Source organism: Halichoerus grypus, chromosome 13 (genome assembly GCF_964656455.1).
Source record: "Halichoerus grypus chromosome 13, mHalGry1.hap1.1, whole genome shotgun sequence".
Classification (NCBI taxonomy): Eukaryota; Metazoa; Chordata; class Mammalia; order Carnivora; family Phocidae; genus Halichoerus; species Halichoerus grypus.
Window position 1 is genome coordinate 93,325,673 of NC_135724.1, and position 18,059 is coordinate 93,343,731.

The following is an 18,059-nucleotide window of genomic DNA, read 5'->3' on the forward strand; positions in this document are numbered from 1 at the left end:
TGCAGACCAAAAAAAAAAACTATTTTCAAATCACATGCACAATAAGAGATGTGTACCCAAGCCATACAAATAATCTCCAAAACGGAATAAGACAACCCACATTAGTTGCCTGTTTTAAAACAGCAAAGGCTTTGAAAAGATACTTTACCAAAGAAGATATACAGATGGCAAATAAGCCACTAAAAACTGTTCAACATCATTAGTAATTAGGGAAATGCACATGAAAACCACCATGAGATATCATCACACACGTGTTAGAATAGCTAAAATAAAATTACAGCGTGAAAATATCAAGTGTTGGCAAGGGTGTGCAACATCTGGAACGTTATACATCCTGGTACCGATGCCAAATGGTTCAACCGTTTTGCAAAGCAGACTGAGAGTTTATCATGTTTTATCCCCAGGTATTTACCTGCAAAGGAATGGAAACATACATTCACACCAAAACTTGTACACCAATACTTAAGAGTGGATTTATTCATAATAGCCAAAACTATTAGCAAATCGGGTGTCTTTCATCTGGCAAATGGAAAAACAAACTCTGGTTTGCCATACTATAGTATCTTCCTCAGTAATGCAAAGAAGTGAACTCCTCATACATCCCCAAGATCTGGGAGAATATCAAATGCATTATGCTAAGTGAAGGAAGCCTAACTCAAAAGGCTACGTGGTCTATGACACCATTTATGTAACATTCTGGAAAAAGCACAACTACAGATCCGTGGCTCCCAGGGGATGAGGGCCGAAGGAGGGGCCAGCTAGGAAGGGTAAAAGAAAATTGGGGGGGGGGGGGGATGATGGAAATGTTCTACATCTTGATTGTTACAAGACGATATGCATTTGCCAAAATTCACAGAACTTGTATCATAAAAAGGCGAATCGTACTCTACGCAAATTTACCTCAATTAACCAGACACACAACGCTCCAAAAATACCTTCTCGCGAGATTCTAATGTGCAGCCCGGATTCAGAATCATTGCTTTACCTCTTGCCCACACTGACAGATGCCCTCCTTTGATGGCTTTGTTTCAGGGCGCTCAGACTTGACTTCACATCAGAGTCCCCTGGGGACCCTTCCAAAACTGCCGGCGCCCAGTCTGATCCCAGTCTGATCCCAGGCTAGTCTGATGCCCTAGTCTGCCGTGGAACTTGGGCGGCGGGATGCGCACAGCTGACTCGCACACGGAGCCCGGCCTGACAGCACCTGTTCTCAGACAAGGGTCTTCCAAGAGCATTTCTCCTTAAATTCCTAAGAGAAACCTTTTAAAACGATGTACCCACTTGCACATTTAAAAATTGTTACCTATTGTTTCTCATCAGAGTTTCAACAGTTGCTAAGGATAAAGTTTCTAGTGTATTGTAAATCCTGACATTTAAAATTAAACCGTTACATCACTCTCTTAAATATATCCATTGGAATATAAATAACAGAATGACTTGACACCCACCACCATCCATTTATAAAACCCATGAAAAAGTCCCCATTAACAATCAGAAATGTGCCCTTGTTCCTCTTTCTCCTGAACTCCCTATTTCCGTCCTGGGTCTCTCTGAGAATTGTATCCTAACATAACAGAGCGTAAGCTTGAAAGTAACGTATCCGTTATCCCACTAAACCTTCTTACAGCAAAAATATACGCAGGTACGTGAGGAACATAAACCTTTTTGTTTCTTCTTCCTGTAAGATTCGCAGTCCTCAGAAACGTCGTCAAGTCGGCATTAGTACAATTGCGACTGTGGCATAAGCAAAACAACATAAACGCACCCCACTTTCATAGTTTCTTTTAACAAAGAGCAATTCTCTTCTTGTAAATGTACTTGTCTTAACGAGCTACGGGGTGGGAGTGTTCCGCTGTCCGGATCAAAGGAACTGCCTCACCGTACATGCAGAACAGTGGAGGTCTGCACACCTGAGGGAAGTGGATCACAGTGAGACAGTAGATGGGGGGTACCTTTCTACCATGAAATCAAAGGTGAGGCAGAGAGAGGCAGGCAGACAGACAAAAAAGATGAGCGGCGCAACTATGCATTTAGAGAGATCAAGTTAAGGAGTGAATAGTACACTTTAAACTAACAGAACATTGTGTGTCAACTATACTCAAAAAACTTTTACGTTTAAGAGTGAACGCACACAGAAGGATCTGCAGACTCATAAGCTCTCAAACACCCCCAGGAAATTCATCTCTGAAGATCTCTGCCTCACACTCCTCCACGCACACATCCTGTTTCCAGGACACTGCTTCAAACAAACGAAGTAAAATCATCGCGTTACGTAAAACCCCGCAGTTCCCCGAGATTCAAGGTAACCATCACACGGCAAGAGCCACACATCCCCGGGCTGCCGGGGCCCAGGGAGATCACACGAGTGAGGGAACGTCTTCACACTTCAAGGAACGTGGGCGCTGCTGTCTGCATTTCATTTCCCCACCTCTGGCCGACACGGAGCTCAGCCCCACGACACACAGTTCCAGCCCGCGACAATGGTGACAGGAGTGGGCCCCACCCTCCGGTGGCCGCGGCCACTGCTTAGATGGAACGACCTGTCGCCATGCAGAAATACCAGTGCTGCGCATCCATCAACGGGAGCAGGAAAATCCCCATCTTTATGAAAGTCTCCAATTTCAAAATCCTGACAAGACATCCGTCACGGCAGCCACAGTCCACTGCCTGACACCACGAAAGTCACACCCGACATAAAGCACATAAGGAAAGGGATGGCCAGTCTTTGGCTTCTCTATCTGTCGAAGACATAATGCACCCTCTTTCTCGGTTTTACATCCTTTAGGTTCACGAGGCCTGCTTTTCAATTTAACTTGTAAAAGAATAATAATCATGTCCTTTCCATATCAAAAATCTCTTTACCACATCTAAAACAATTCCAGGAAAATTACCGCACAAGAGTAAAAATGAGATATTTGACCCAAATGCACCCTACAACCCTTTTTCCTTTCCAAAATGTAAATATTGGGCGATAGCCCAATCTATCTATATCTATCTATAATTCAGGACACCTTGGAAATTGTCTCAGTGCGTCGTTTGCAAGTTATACTTCTTTGAACGACCTGACCCCCTAAGGTGAAGCCGGAAGCCCAGAAATCAAGCAGAAGGCTCACCTGGTTGGGACGGGGACAGGCTGAGCTGCGCCTCACCTGGCCGTGAGTCAAAACCCTGTTCCCCTCCCCATGCTGACACTGCTCCCCTGAAAATGTAACTGATGTGATCTGAGCGGCTCTCTCCCTTCCAAGAGAATTCCCAGGGTTTTCAGGGACCTCACATTTCAAAATATTGAATGCTTGTGAAACAAGCAATTGCATGTTTTGATGCCTGCTTTTAACAACACATAATGCAAATATTCAACCACAGCAATTTCCATTGTGCATAGTTTTTACATCTAATTAAGGACTCTGAAAAATTACAACCATTGGAAACAAAAGCTTACATTACATTGAAACACTGGAAGGATAGAGTAAATTCTCTGAGAGGGTACAATTCTATACTGAGAGCGGTCACCTGAGCAGGCATACAAAATTCCCTTCAGGGTTAAATATTAGAGAACCTGGGACTATTTTCATAGTAGGTTTAGAATTACAACGATCCTAAGACTGGAATATTGCTCTTACGGCAAACGTCCAGCATCCACGACCCCTTTTGGGTAACAGTATTTAAAATGATATATATCATGCCCTCCCCTTTCTCATACAGGTGATCTGGGTGGATTCCCACTCGAGGCTCCAAAGGGGGAGCTCACTGCCTCAGCCTGATCCCATCAGCCTACACCTATCCCATCCTCCTGGGCACAGCCACTGATTCAGGGAGGCTCATGGAGCAATGTGGCCTATCCAGAGCAGGTCCAGAACTCTAATGGAATTGTTAACAGAAATGCTTTCTTTTCAGTGGATTTCAAGATATAATTCTGAGCTGGGAAGGGTCTTGCCTAAGTGAGGGGCACTGTCTATAAAAATAGAAGCAATACAGTTAAAGAGGAGCAGAGAGACTCTAGGTCCTTTTGGCATCCCCTAAGCACCTGGATCAAGCCTTACCTGATGCCAATGTGCCCACAGAATTTCAGTTATGTGAACTAACATGTTTCCTTCTCCCTTCTGGCAGAGACCGTGAGCATTTACCAAATGTATACGTGCTGCTCTACACTTTCTAGTCCTCTCTGCAGTTAGATGGGGGACGTGTTTCTAAGTGCTGATCAGTGGGATGTGGGCATAAGCCGTGAAACCGTGTGTATGCCCCAAACGGCACAACAAGGTGGATGTGGGTCAGCTAGACTCTCAGTGGATAAGAAATAAACCTTTCTCAATCAAGTGAAGCCCCTGAGACATAGGCACTTGCTTATTCCTGCACCAGAGCTGGTCTATCCTCACTACGGTACCCCTTGGGCCATCTCCAATTTTCATTTCGAGCCTGCAACCAAAATATGCCTAATTATTTATTGCTACAAAATGTTTCTTTAAACAAATAAAACTCGGGTGGAAGGTGTCCAGTCAGTCCATAACTTCCTGGAGACGGTCTCACCTGTGCTTTATATTCCAAGGGAGGATCTTCCAGCCGAAGACCTGCTTTCATTTCGTCCTTTACAGCATCTGTTAAATGCTGCCTGAGGACGGTAATCCAGAGGCCTTTGGGGTGATAAAACGGAACAGTAGCTCCTCTTGAGGGTCTCCTGCTCAAAGAAACACCAGGAATACTTTCAAACCCTAGAAGGCAAGGGATCACCTAGAAAAACCAAAATCAAATCAGCTGTTAGTTGAGCACTTCTTTACCAACACCGTGGCAAGGAATGCCAGAGACACCAGGAAGGGTCCCCCTGGGAAGAGAGAAAGAACAAAGGTGAGACGCTCCGACATGACTCCTGCAACATCAGGGGTGTCATGCATCGATTCCAACAAGATGAGAATCACTCTGGATCCCAAGGGCGGGAACGTGTATCAGCAACTCGAGATGCCCTCCGAGGGGCCTTCCCGAGCTGAAGAGGCTAGAGTCCAAGTAACCAGACCGGCAGGCATCTCTCGGTACCAGGGTTCCGGGGCTGGCTCAGGAACTGCTGTCTGCTTCTTGGGGGAGCCCTGGGGAGCAGCAGCACACAGCCCCTGGGACCCCGGGTGCCTGAAGGACGGTGCTGGGCCAGAACAGGATTAGGACCCTTTCCCACACCGAACTGCAACCCCTTGAGGGCAGAGTTGATTTCATACTCATTTCTGTGCCTTCGGAACCTACCTCGCCGTTAGATAAACAACGGCCCTCCGTGCACAGGACCGGTGACATTCCTTGCTGGATATAAAAACTCAGAACTACGTAGATCGTAGGCTGAACTGGAATATTTCATGCTGTGTGTGGGCAGCAGGGGTCTCTCAGATGCCATCAGTCACAGAACCACGAATTCCAAACTGGAACCTCCAGCTGTTGCTCTTATTCCCCGGAATAAGTGGTGCTGATTCCCGAACAGCACGTCCTAGAGGGGACCTCCTCTTCCCCGCTGACTAAATAGCTTCCTCCCCACCCCATTCTTAGACACGTCTTCTTTGTCCCTCCTGGCCTGACAACACGGCCTCTCCATGTCCACGCCACCTACCGACTGAGGTCCTCGCCTGCTGCCCGGGGAATGCCTGCCGTGAGCAATTCCAGATCTTCTCTGGCCACAGACTGTCACCTCACCCACAGCAACCCCTCAGCCTCCGAGAGGCAAAGCCCCCAACCGCAGGGCGCTGGACCACACTTTGGGGAAAACGGACAGAGCTTCGGGGCATTACGAGTCAGCTCCTCAAAGAGGAGTGACTTTCTCCATGACGCACTGAGAATACTTTCCAGGGACACACAGACACTCAGCAGAGGTCGTAGGGTACCACGGACATGGACACCTGCCGTCACCAAGAGTGTCAACGTTCCATGGAACTGATGCTCTCACATGTTGCTCAGACCTCTGCAAAAAGATACAGCCCTTCTGGGAAAGAGCGTGGCAGCAAAACGTCTACCCATACTCTTTTGGCCCAGTCATTAGTCATTAAACAACCATGAATCTATCTAAGAATGTAACTCAAAGCAAACATCATGCACAAAAGTAATTACTTCCTTATAATAGTGGAAAACTATAAATGATGGAAATGCCCAACAAGAGCTAAAACTTTAAGCTATGGTACATACATTAAAAATATGTTCATAGGAGGTTTTTAAAACATGTTTATATAAACACATGAACTCAAAAAGTCCAAAACCCAAATTATGTGGACCATCCACAGTATGAACACGACGATTTAAACAATCCACAGAAAACAGTAAGAATGAGACACATCAAAATGGGAGACAGTCATCCTTGGGTAGAGAGATTATTTTTACCTCTCCCTCATTTCAAAATTAATCTGAAGTAGGTTACAAAACAGCAATGCTGTGGGACAGAAGAAGCAGGCACAGAGGCAGATGGGAAGAGAAGAACAGGGGCAAGAAAATAAGATAGGGCCAAGGATAAAGCTGATGCATAAGACACGTCTCTTAAGTTCCTACACTTAACGAGAGCAAATCTGGCTCAGAGAGTCCTAGGAGTTAAAGCAAAGAGAGACACTTAGAAACTCACTTACAAAATTCATGGTGTTCACAGGATAAAGTGCAAACCATTTCTCAGGATAAACACCGCTCCCACCCCCTCCCCCGCCGACTGGTACTAAGACTTAAGAAATAGTTCCTAGAAAAGACACTCAGGAAAAGGATGGTGTTCTAATAGACAAAAATCCTTAAAATCCCCCTCCACTCTGCCAGGCCACGGATAGGCTGATCTTCAGAGGAAGCCGGAGCCTCCTCCCCCCCGGCACCTGTCTACTGCCGTTCGCCGGCTGGCACCTGCGGCCGGCCCTGGGGTCAGCGTGCCGCTTACCCCATATCTTAGGTGGCTCCCACCTCGGGACGTGTTCAGACGGCAGTGCTGTGCACCTGCCCCTCTCCGGCAAGAATGAGCATCCCGTCTGCTTTCTCAGCTCCCCTGGGAAGGACCCCCTGGGAGCCCTGGGACCAGCCCCCGCACACGTGCTCAAGGCTGCCCCCCCGCCATCTGCCGCCCTCGAGCGCCCAGACCCACCAAACCGAGCGCGGCCCATGCGTGTTCTTCAACGTGTTCGGGGGGGGTGGGGGGGGGCTGAGAGAATGCCAACCTCAGTCCCCAGCCTCAGGGAGCCAGAAATGCATGTTTCTTCATCTACACGTCATGAGACCTCATGCCTATTTGCAGTCCTCATTTCCAACAAAGCTCTGTCAACGCTGCCCCCCCCCCCATGATTCCAGGGACCATGTCTAAGTTCTGGAAGGGTTCATTTCCACTGGACTTCGTCATGTGTCCACATGGCATCTGGTGTCCTGCGGTCCGTCCATGAGGACCACGGCTACGCCTCCACGGTCTTGACCTCGCGCCCCCTGGGGTCGCCCGTACCACCCACCCCCCAGTCACATCTGCACCACACCTGGCCGATCACGGAAACATTCTGTGGCTCCCAGCAGCCCTCGGGAGCGTCCTGCCTAGTCTCCGCGCACAGACGTTTCCTCTGCATCTCCCCCAGAGATCCAGGGCAGGTGCTCCTCTGTGGGGACCCCCAGGTACATCTGGGAAAATCTCACACGGTCTCTCCTTCACATTGGAGTGAAGTGGCTCAGAGCAGCTCAGAAGCATAGCAACATCTAAGCTCACTCTACACTCTCCTCCCCGCGCCCTCCCCATGAAAAATATTTTCTACGGTGAGGCAGGAGAGAGGGGCCAAGAAAACATGCCTGTCGGCATCTGTTCTTCCAAGTCTTTGCTCTGTTGCTGGACATCGGCTCCCGGGGTGGCGTGCCTTCCGCTGCGGCAAGGGGCGGGGGCTGCCGCGTGGCACCTGCCTGGAGGGAGGCATCCGGGGTGACCGGGAATGCGGCGGGGGGGCATCAAAATCTCCCACTGCCACCACGACCTAAGAAAGTGTGTCCAACACCTTGCTAATGACAGCATCCTCCACCTGCCAGGAGAGCTCTCCCCACGAGGAACATCAACAAACACAAGAACGCTCATGAAACCTGACTGTCGTCTTCTTCGCTTGGTGAACCTGCTCCGCGATGCCCCCATCAACGTAAGAACTTACTGTTTCTCACATGCACAAAAGAACATGTCACCAAGAGCCAAAAACTCTGTGACTGCCTGTCTCTGCAAAGGCATATCCAAATCTCCATTTACACACTTCACTGTGGAGGGAGGGACGTTCAGATTCTTTCTGCTTTCAAACATACTTTCTACCTTGGCTACTGTTGTTCTATCTGCTCTGACAACATGGACTTGAGTCTCTATTTTCCTACATCAAACTGTCCGCAGTTTGTTTACTTTTAAATTCAAGGACCTTCCACCTTTGCAGAGTCTGACAATTTCTGGAAGCGGCGGGAGTCTTGGGCAGTATTTCTATTTAAAAGAACCTTTAAAACCAGCGTCCAATAACAGAAGTGAAGAAGACCTGGCTTCAGGCTGTTGGATGTTCCCCTTATTCCTTCCTAGAAGCAGGTTTTTCTTTAATAAATGACAAAAGTGATATAGGTATATCCTGAGCCTTTGGTCTCATTCCGGGACAAGTGCACGGCGGGTCCTGGTGACCACCACCTCCCTCAAGGTCACTCAAGCTTGTGGTCTGCATCAGAGTCAAGCTCACAGGTCCACATGTCCACGGGACCCATCCTTCTCCCTTTGAAAGCAAAGAAACATGTACCTCTCTGCCTTCATTCTACGTGCTTCTTTCTCTTTCTTTACAATTTCTCCGAAGAGCCACCCCTGCATCCAGTCCTGGGGGCCACACCTTGGTCCTCCCCTCTCCCGGGGCCTGAGCACGTTAGTTAGGCTGGTTTTGCGTGTTAAAACGCTAGTTAACACTTCACACCATCAGATCACTGCCCTCACCCTCTCTGACAGTCTGGGAATTAAAATCTGTATTTTAAGGGATTAAGAGATTAAGAGTTTAGGAGGTACAAACTTCCAGTTATAAAGTAAATAAGTCACGGGGATGTAAAGTACAGCGTGGGGAATCCAGTCAGTTAGGTGGGCGCAACGTTGTCTGGTGACTGCCTCGGTCACGGTGGGCGCTGGGCGGCGGGCAGAGGGCTCGGCTGGCCGCACTGTATGCCCGAGACTAACAGAACGCAGTGTGGCAACCACACTTCGATAATAAATATTAAAAAATAAAATAAGCAAATAACTGCTCAAGGCATTTTTAAAAATCTACATTGTAGCCCCTTTTAGGGACCATTTCTGATTGCGACTGGAAAAATTAAGGCGGAGGAAATTAAAGAACGGGACGTTCCTTTACCCATTTGTCCAACACAGGTTTGAACTTACATGTGGATTTTTTTCCGATAAATACAGTCTTGTACTGAAATCGTATTTTCTCATGGTTTCCTCAATAACATTTTCCTTTCTCTAGCTGACCGTATCATGAGAACACAGTAAGTAACACATACAACATGCACGATACGTGCTAATCGACCGTGTATGTTATCGGTCAACAGTGGGCTGTAGGTAGTGACGTTTTGGGGAGTCAAAGTTACAAGTGGACTTTTTGCTCTGCAGGGTGGGGGTCGGCACCCCAGCCCTTGTGTTGTGTGGAGCGCCAACCATACCCTAGGCTCTGAGTCAAAACTCCAATGGAAGCCTCTGTGCATTGAACCGACAACAAGGGTGGCACCACATAGGAACGGGTTCGTGTTTAGTGATGACATGTAACCACAGGCAGAATGGAGGTGGGCTGGCGGCATGGGCTAATCAGAATTCAGACGCTGCCACTTTCTGGTTGTGAGATCTCGGACAAGTTACTTACTCTCTGAGCCTCACTTTCTGCATCTGTAAGATGGGCCTAATAACAAACTCTACCCAGTTAGGTTTATCTGAAAATTCCCCCCAAAATCATTTTCATAAATCACTCAGCGCAGTGGCTTGCATACAATAACTACTCAAGAAGTTAGCTGTTACTACGATTGACCCAAGTATTTCCTACAGCACTTTGATTAACCAGGAGGAAAACAGCATCAAGTCATCTTACCATTGGGCAGAGGTGCTTTTAGGGGTGTTCCACAGTCTTAAGCGTACTCAAAAACTGATTGAGCCCTTGCAATGTCCAAAGAAGCATACTATATGTACTGGAGAGAAATCGAAGCCAGATAGGAAAATACACAGCATGGCCCCTAGAGGAACTTAAAACTTAGAACAGGAGGCAGAATGTAGTTTTAGGATGTCACCCCTATAAAAGGTTGGAAAAGACACACAAAACATACCTATGTCCAAATCCCTTGAACCTCTGAATGTCACCTTATTTGGGGGGAAAGGGAGAGAGGGATCTTTGCAGATGTGATTGAGTTAAGATGGGAGACGATGTGGATTGTTCTGGTGGTCCCTCAGTGCAAGAGGAGGCTTCTAAAGGGAGGTGGTGGGAGAGCAGATGATGATGCGAGGACAGAGCAGAGAGGCGGGAAGCCACCAGCCTGCAGGATGGTAGTGATGCTGCCGGGAGGCAAGGTCTGCAGGCAGCCAGCCACCAGAAGCTGGAAGAGGGAAGACACGATTCTCCCTTGGAGCCTTCTGCTGACACCTTGATTTTGGCCCAGGAAGACTGATTTTGGACATCTGGCCTCCAGAACTGAGAATAAATTTCTGTTGATTTTAAGCCACCAGGTCTGTGGTAATTTGTGGATGGATGGATGAATGGAAGGATGGATGGATATATGGATGAATACGGGGTGGATGGATGGATGGATAGATGGATGGGTAGAAGGATGGATGGATGGATGGATGGATGGATGGATGGGGGTGGATAGATAGAAGGATGGATGGATGGGTAGATGGGCAGATGGGGGGGTGGGTGGATGGATGGAGGTGGATGGATGGATGGATGGATAGGGGGTGGATGGATAGAAGGATGGATCGATGGGTAGATGGGCAGATGGGGGCTGGGTGGATGGATGGATGGACAGATAGACTGATGAACAAAAGATGGATGGATGATGACTGGTTGAATAAAAGGGTGAGTAGATAAATGGATAGACGAGACAAATATAAGTAGTATAAGCTTCTGCAATCGGGTATTTTTGGAGTTTTGATTTGTTTTTCATTTTTTCTTGGCTTTCAGAATGGAACTAAATTAAACAGATCCTCATACTTGGAATTCTACCTTTCATAAAAAAATATAAGAATTTTTTATGAAATTGTATTTGTTACTTAACTTTATTCAGAGAAAATGAAAGTTAATGATCCCCCTGTTCCCTGGCCTTTAATGGTGACACTGTTTAAATGCAAGCAATGAAGTCTCACTGTCTCTGTCTCTCTCTGTCTCTCACATACACACCAGTGAGCTCCCTCCTAGATATTTCTTCCTCCCCTGAAAGCCTGGAAAAGGTGTCACCGTAAACCCAAGCTCCTTCTAGTCCAGGGCTGTACTGGACTTTTCCTGGACATACCCTCAACAGAGGTGGTACTCTGCCACCTGATGCTTCCCTTCTGGCCTAAGATGGAAGCCAGACACACAGAAACACTGCAGGAAGATATGCTGAAAAAGCCACTGCTCAGAATGCTCGCCACCTTCCGCCGGGCGCAGGCAGGGCACGTGGCCCGCACAACCCTGAGGCAGGGTCCGTGAGGCAGGTGTGAGACAGGGGCAACAGGTCCTCTCCCAGGACTCCCCGGGGCTCTGAGTGTCCACTCCTCACTGGCCTTTGTAGGAGAACAAACTAACTCTGCGGGATGCAGGTGAAGGTCATGACAAGCAGCCTAAGCGTGGCAACCTCCTTACTCTTGTGCATGAAAACCGCCTGCTCTCCGCCCACGTCCAGTTCTTACCCATTTGTCTTGTCAGCCCCGACTTCCCGTACTCCTGTCCCTCCCTCAAAACGAACAGCGATGCATAAAAACACATCTGCAGGCTGGCCCGGTTCTGGCTCACATCAAGTTCCCAACAAGAGAGGCGCCTGGGTGGCTCAGTCAGTGAAGCGTCTGCCTTCGGCTCAGGTCATGATCCCGGGGTCCTGGGATTGAGCCCCGCATTGGGCTCCCTGCTCCGCGGGAAGCCTGCTTCTCCCTCTGCTGCTCCCCCTGCTTGTGCTCTCTCTCTCCTCACTCTCTCCGATAAATAAATAAAACATTTTTAAAAATTTTAAAAATTAAAGTTCCCGACAAGACTAGACCCTACACGGGAGACACAAGCCACAAGCCCTCCGGCAGCTCCACATTAAGGCCATTCTCCGGAAAAGGTTGGGACCGCAGGACGACGTGGCTGGGAACTTTCTGATTGCATAATATCATCTCTAGGTCCCTGCCGGTAGAAGTACAAGCAATGAAGATTTCTTTTTATTTGTTTTTCAAAAGATCTGTGTAAGAGTGGGTTTGGTCTGTGACCAATCACTTCCTGCTCATGAAATGTAAACATATGTGAGGTTCAAGGAAATCAGCCTGGAATTAAAATGTGCATTTCTGTTCATTCAAGGTTTCCTATTTGGAAAGAATGAAGCCCATACGATAAAGACAGTAAGATGCTGAAGCAGACATTTAATATTTGGAAATCATTTTTCCATCAGCCCCAGAACAACTAGGCACTTTGGATTATGTGCATGTGTGCATGTGTATGCGTATGTTGGCTCCCAATTAAAATCCTTTTAAATATAGTCCATATTTGATGTCAAGCTGGTCTAAAACTTTCGGCGGGGGGGGGGGGGGCGGTCAGAGAATCTTAGAGGGAAATGTGATGCAAACACAGGGGAAACAGAACGAACCATCCCTGCATTTAGAAATCACATCTGCACCAGGAGGTTCTATACAGCACGATGGCATTAGAGGGGTCACACATTTTCTTGTCCTGGGTATAGTGTGAAGGATCTCGGAACAGACCCTGGCTCAGCACCACGCTCGCTCTGTCCGAAAATCCACACACAACCAAGTCACTTCTCAACAGTGTGGCTGAGTTAGGGTCTCTACATTCAACACACAAAATATGTCACATGCCGGGCTGGTAGCATCACAGATGAGCTGAGACCTCCACATCACAGAGGCCCCCGCTTTAAGGACATTTCCAGGGTTTCCACTTGAAAAAGTTCAAAGGCATCAGGAGTAATAACAGTTTTCTTCAGCCTAATAAAGAAATCAGTAACAGAACGATGTACATACCCGAGGAGACACGATAGTTAGGTCATATTTACCAAGCTATTCTGTAGCTTTCTTAATAAAACCTTGTTATTGCAGCATAAAAACAGAGAAGCCTGTTCCTATTAGAAAATCAGGGGACAACCAATAAAAAGCATGCCTTGCAGCCGATATGCAAGTCTGCTGGACTGCTGTTGCCGAGGATTAGGGGTTTTTTTTTAACCTCACGTCTGCCCGGCTCGGATTCACTGAATTCATCAACCTTTTCTTTGGTTTCTTGTGCACACCATAAATCCTGGAGGCTCTGGTCCTCGGGATTGCTCCTCCTAATTAGGAGAGGTGAACCCACTAGCCCAGCGCTCCAGAAGACAGCGGGCAGGGTGAGCAAGCTTCCCCTCCCTCCAACCACAGCAGCACAAACCCCAGCAAGTGAAAGGTCTTCCTCTAGTATCAGACCCCAGGCACTGTAACCTCCGTGATTCTGGAAGAACTCACAGAAAAAAATTCCTGTAATTAAAAGACTCTGTTGTGCATGACAAGTGGCTTTGACGTTTCTGAGAGAGATCTCATCCCCAAAATCTCATCAGAGAAATCTGTTTACAGGGATCTGGGGGCACACACGGAGCCTGGTAAGAACCTGCACTTTCCTCCTCACAGATTGCCTTGTAGGAAAGAGGCGCTCACGGGGAACCGCACACAGAGTCCGGATCAATAAGGAGAAAGAATTGCTGGTACTTTCTACCATCCCCTGCGTGAGTCACATAATCTCTCTTCAAGGAATCAGCGTCCTGAGCTTCCAGCCCGGCTGGGCCAGTGACAGGCTGGGGCGCCGACTGACGGGGAGGGAGGCGCGTGAGGAATGCCTCTGCTCACAGCTTCGGGTCAGGGCCCTGCTGGCACAACTCAGGTGACAAGTTAGGGTTGGAACTCCGCTTGGAACCGTGCGGGAGCAGGGGCGGACCAGCAGACAGGGGACGGCGGCAGGGGAGCACCTGCGCAGAAAAGCCCTCAGGGCTGCCTTGGGGGAACCGGGGTCAGGCTCCGCGCTAAGCGGCGGGCCCTGTTTGCAGCCTCCTCCCCGGCCCTGAATACATTCCCGTACACGGGACTGCTCTGAAAATCGGCGCCGGCAGGGAAAGCCAAGCGCACGCTCCACGGCCCTTCCAGGTCCTTCCAAGCCCCCTCCGCGGACCTGTAGCCCAGCCCTCCCCGAGCCCACCTCTCCTTCCCAGGTTCTCCACGGCCCCCCTCCCCTAATTCAGGGCTATTTTTCCTCGTGTCCCTCGGCAGCGTCTCCCAGGGCCTCCCCGCCAAGTCCTCCGGGGAGGCACCTGCTGCAAAGGGGCCGCCCGCGCGCGTCCACACGCGCACACAGCACCCACGCCCTCCGTCCCAGCCACCCCAGCCACGCACACCCCCACACCCTCACTCGCGCCAAAGTTAGTCCCGGGCCAGAGGTGGCGGCGGCGTCCCTCACCTTTGGAGAACAGGGCGGCCAGGCTGATGAGCACGGGGGACCAGTGGTGCCACGGCGTCCCCATCTCAGACGGGCACATGCCGGAGACCCGAGCGCGGCTCCTCTGCTCCCGGCGCCGTCGGGGCGCAGACCAGCGGTTGCCAGGCCGGGGCCGAGCGGGCTGCACGAGGCGAGCGCGGCTAGGGGCGCGAGCAGCCGCGGGGCCCTGCGCCCTCCGCCCGCCAGCCCATGGCCGGCCGGGCGACGACCGCGCGCGGCTCCGGACTCGCTCCCCCGAGGCCGGCGCGCGCCGCAAACCCCACCCCTCGCCCCCGCCGGGCGCCTCGCTCGAGTCCGCGCGGGGTCGGCCCTCCTGCTCGGCGGGCGAGGGGCGCCTCGGGAGCGCGGGAGCCGGCTAGCGCGCGCGGGCGGCCGGGCGGCGGGGCTGCGGCGTCCGGGGCGCGGGCGGCGGCGGCGCGGGGGCCCCTGGCGGGCAGGCCGGGCGCGCGGGGCGGCGCGGGGCGCGCGGGCGCACGGTCCCCATGCCGCCCGCGCCCGAAGTTTGGCGGGGCCGCCCCCGCGCGCCCGGCTCCGGCCCCCGCCCGCGGCCCCGGCAGGCGGAGCGCACGGCCGGCTGGGGAGACGCGGCCCCGGCGCGCGGAGGAGCGCCCGCCGGCTCGGGGACCCGCGCGGTGGCCCCGCTCCGCCGAGACCGCATCCGGCGCGGAGCCGAGTGCCGCCGTGCCGTGCGCGGCTGGGGGGCTTTGCCTTCCGAATTTGTCTTTTTTTGAAAAGCCCCACCCTTCCGGAGTGACAGCCGTGAGCCCCAATCCGCGAAGTAAAGCCCACCTCCCCCGGCCCGCCCGCCCCGCCCTCGCCGTCCCCCACCTCCCGCCCCCCGCCCCGCGGGCGCGGCTGGGAGGGGCTGCCGGGAGGCGGCTGGAAACCCGGCAGGCCGGAGCGGCCCGACCCAGCTGCCCACCCCCAACAGGTGGCGAGCCGGCCATTTGCCTTCCCTTCCTCCCCAGACCTCCGGCGAAGGGCGAGTCCCCCGGCCCGTGGACACAAAGGTCGCCGCGGAGGGTCCCTCAGCCCGCACTGGGCTTCCCCGACCAGCTCTGAGCAGGAGGGCCTCAGACACGCGGGCCCGGCCCCCAGCCCCGATCCCGGAATGGCCACCGAGGCAGGGATCCTGAAAGAATTCCATCTTGCCCCCCACTGGCCCCTCTGGAACTGGGAATGGGCCGGGGGAGGGCCAAGTGGCCTTGAGAAGAAAAAAGAAAAGGTTCTTGCTTTATACCTTCCTGAAGCCCTAATTAAGACAACCCAGAAACGGAGATCACTAAGCATCATCCTGTGATTTTAATCCAAGGACTCTTTGGCTCCATGTGAGCCTTTGAATTAACCAGATCAAAATCAGAGAGAGCGGAAGCATTCTGAATATTTTAAAAATATTGTAAAACAACAACCACCAAATCAAATGAGGTGAGTTTACCCAGTAGGTAAAAATGGGTCATTATCATCAGGCTAAGAGAGCAACAGATGTTTTATTCCAGATGCCCATGGTTGCAAAAATATACCAGAGCTTAAGAGTTTTTAGCTTTCAAAGTTTCAAGGAAGATCAGATAAGCAAGTGTGGTTCTACAAAAGACTGTCTCTGGCTTCCACTCTCCTTGAGATGTGCAATTCTCCTTTATTCTGCATTTACTCTTCCCAATGTATGTCCATCTTTCTGTTTTCCTTTTGTTTACTTCTTAAACTTCGGCCTCTTCTCTTTGGGTCTCCTATAAAATTATAGAGAGTTAATGCAGCAAAGAGCATAAGAGATTATGTATTTTAGCACTTCTGAAACTTGAGAAAATATTAACATCACTCAGGAAGCTTTGTTAAAAATCCCCGCCTGCCTGCTGAGCACAGAGCCCACCCCCAAAGCCTCTGATTAGGCAGGTCTGGATGGTCCTTAAGACTCTGCGTTAACAGGCTCCTGGTGAAGCTGATGCGGCTTGTCCTGGGACCCCTGGCCTAGTTCATTATGCCCCTCACCTCCAAAGTGGGGAAGTCTGTACTAAACGCCAACTCCAGGTTGCCACAGTCAGTCTTAATGTGAAATTTTTTTTTAGCATTTCTCAAATTTATAGACTAGAATTCATGGTCTCTGTTCTTTATTGAAAACAATCACTTTATATTCCTAAATCAAATTAAGATTTTTTTCCCCCAGAAATGCAATCATCAGATGCCCCTTTTTTGGGAGGAGCTGGAGGAGGGCTGTCATGGCAAAAGATTTCTCTGTGTCCTTAGGATGAAAGTTGGCTGACAGCTTCTAGCTCCTGCCCAGGATGTGCAACTATTTCCCTATTATGCATAGTTGGCTAAGCAAAGTTTTTTCTGCTCTTTGGTGTGGAAGCTTTTGGGGAAGCTACAGCTCCAGAAACCTGATCAGTGGCTAAAATAAGATGCAAGAATGGCTTCTCCAGGGCGCCCTTCCAGCTAATACATCTAATCTTCTTTGGGTAATTAGCACAACTAATTGTGGGGGGAGCCGAGCCTTCGAAGCCCCGGAGAAGCGTCCCAGGCCTGCCAGGTCCCCAGCTGCACCCCGTGCCTCTGGGACGACATCCCATCCGAAGCACCTGCCTTGTTTCTCTCAAATTAATTGTAAGAAATCTGCTTTCCTGCAAGAATATGTGTTTCATCTGCAGGGCCCTAAATCAATGTGTAAGCCTAATTTTGTCAGTAATTAAATAGTACTAAGTGTTTGTGCTGTGTGGGTTACGCTTTCACGTAGGGCAGTGCGGGGTCGCTCTGGAGCAAGGGGCCGGGGTGCCGGCTTTGTCCGGGAGCTGGTCAAGGTGGCAAGGAGCCTGCTGGACCTCAGTGAGGAAGGGGATGATCCCATCGGTGCGGGAGAAGGGGCGTTTAGGTGCTGAAAGCTGGGGCAGTATTTACGACCAGCCGTTCTCCTCCAGTGCCTCAATGACAGCAGGGAGAAAGCTCAAGCTTGCCGCAGTTTGCAGTGGCAACTGCCCTTGCTTTTAAAATAGAAGAAACCTTCTGCTCGGAGGGACGCTAAGAACCCAGCCTGTCAGCCTCCCAAGTAACCCATGGCATCTCCGGGTGACCCCTCGGTGAACCGAGAGGGACGGATCAATAGTATCACACCCCGTTTGCCTTAATTTACTGATTTGTGGATCCGTACCAAGAGTTCAACAGACCCTACATGGTCCTCTTTGAAGCTCTACGCCTTACCTCCTCGAATGAATCTTGCATTCCCATCTCTAGCCTTCCTCAGTCGGGGGTGAGCATTCCACGGGGCTGGGGGAGAAGCTGCAGGCCTCCCCTGCAGAAGGTTCTCCTGGGCTTTGTGTACACTTGTCCTTCATCGGAGCCTGGGATGGGGCGGCTAGCTGTTTGCTGAATCCCCCTTCTCCCTACAAGACACACAGCCGAACCACAGGCCCTGGCCCTCCTGAGAGAAGT

The 18,059-nt window shown here is 50.6% G+C and overlaps 1 protein-coding gene across 1 annotated transcript in view; it reads right to left on the reverse strand.

The window, feature by feature from the left end:
• The window catches only part of TMEM132D (transmembrane protein 132D), a 553,830-nt gene extending 538,964 nt beyond the window's left edge, over positions 1 to 14,866 (reverse strand). The window contains exon 1 of the mRNA XM_078061121.1: positions 14,604 to 14,866. Coding sequence (XP_077917247.1) covers positions 14,604 to 14,682 — 79 coding nt within the window. The 5' untranslated portion in view covers positions 14,683 to 14,866. The remainder of the gene's footprint in view (positions 1 to 14,603) is intronic.
• Between the last annotated feature and the right edge of the window lie 3,193 nt (positions 14,867 to 18,059).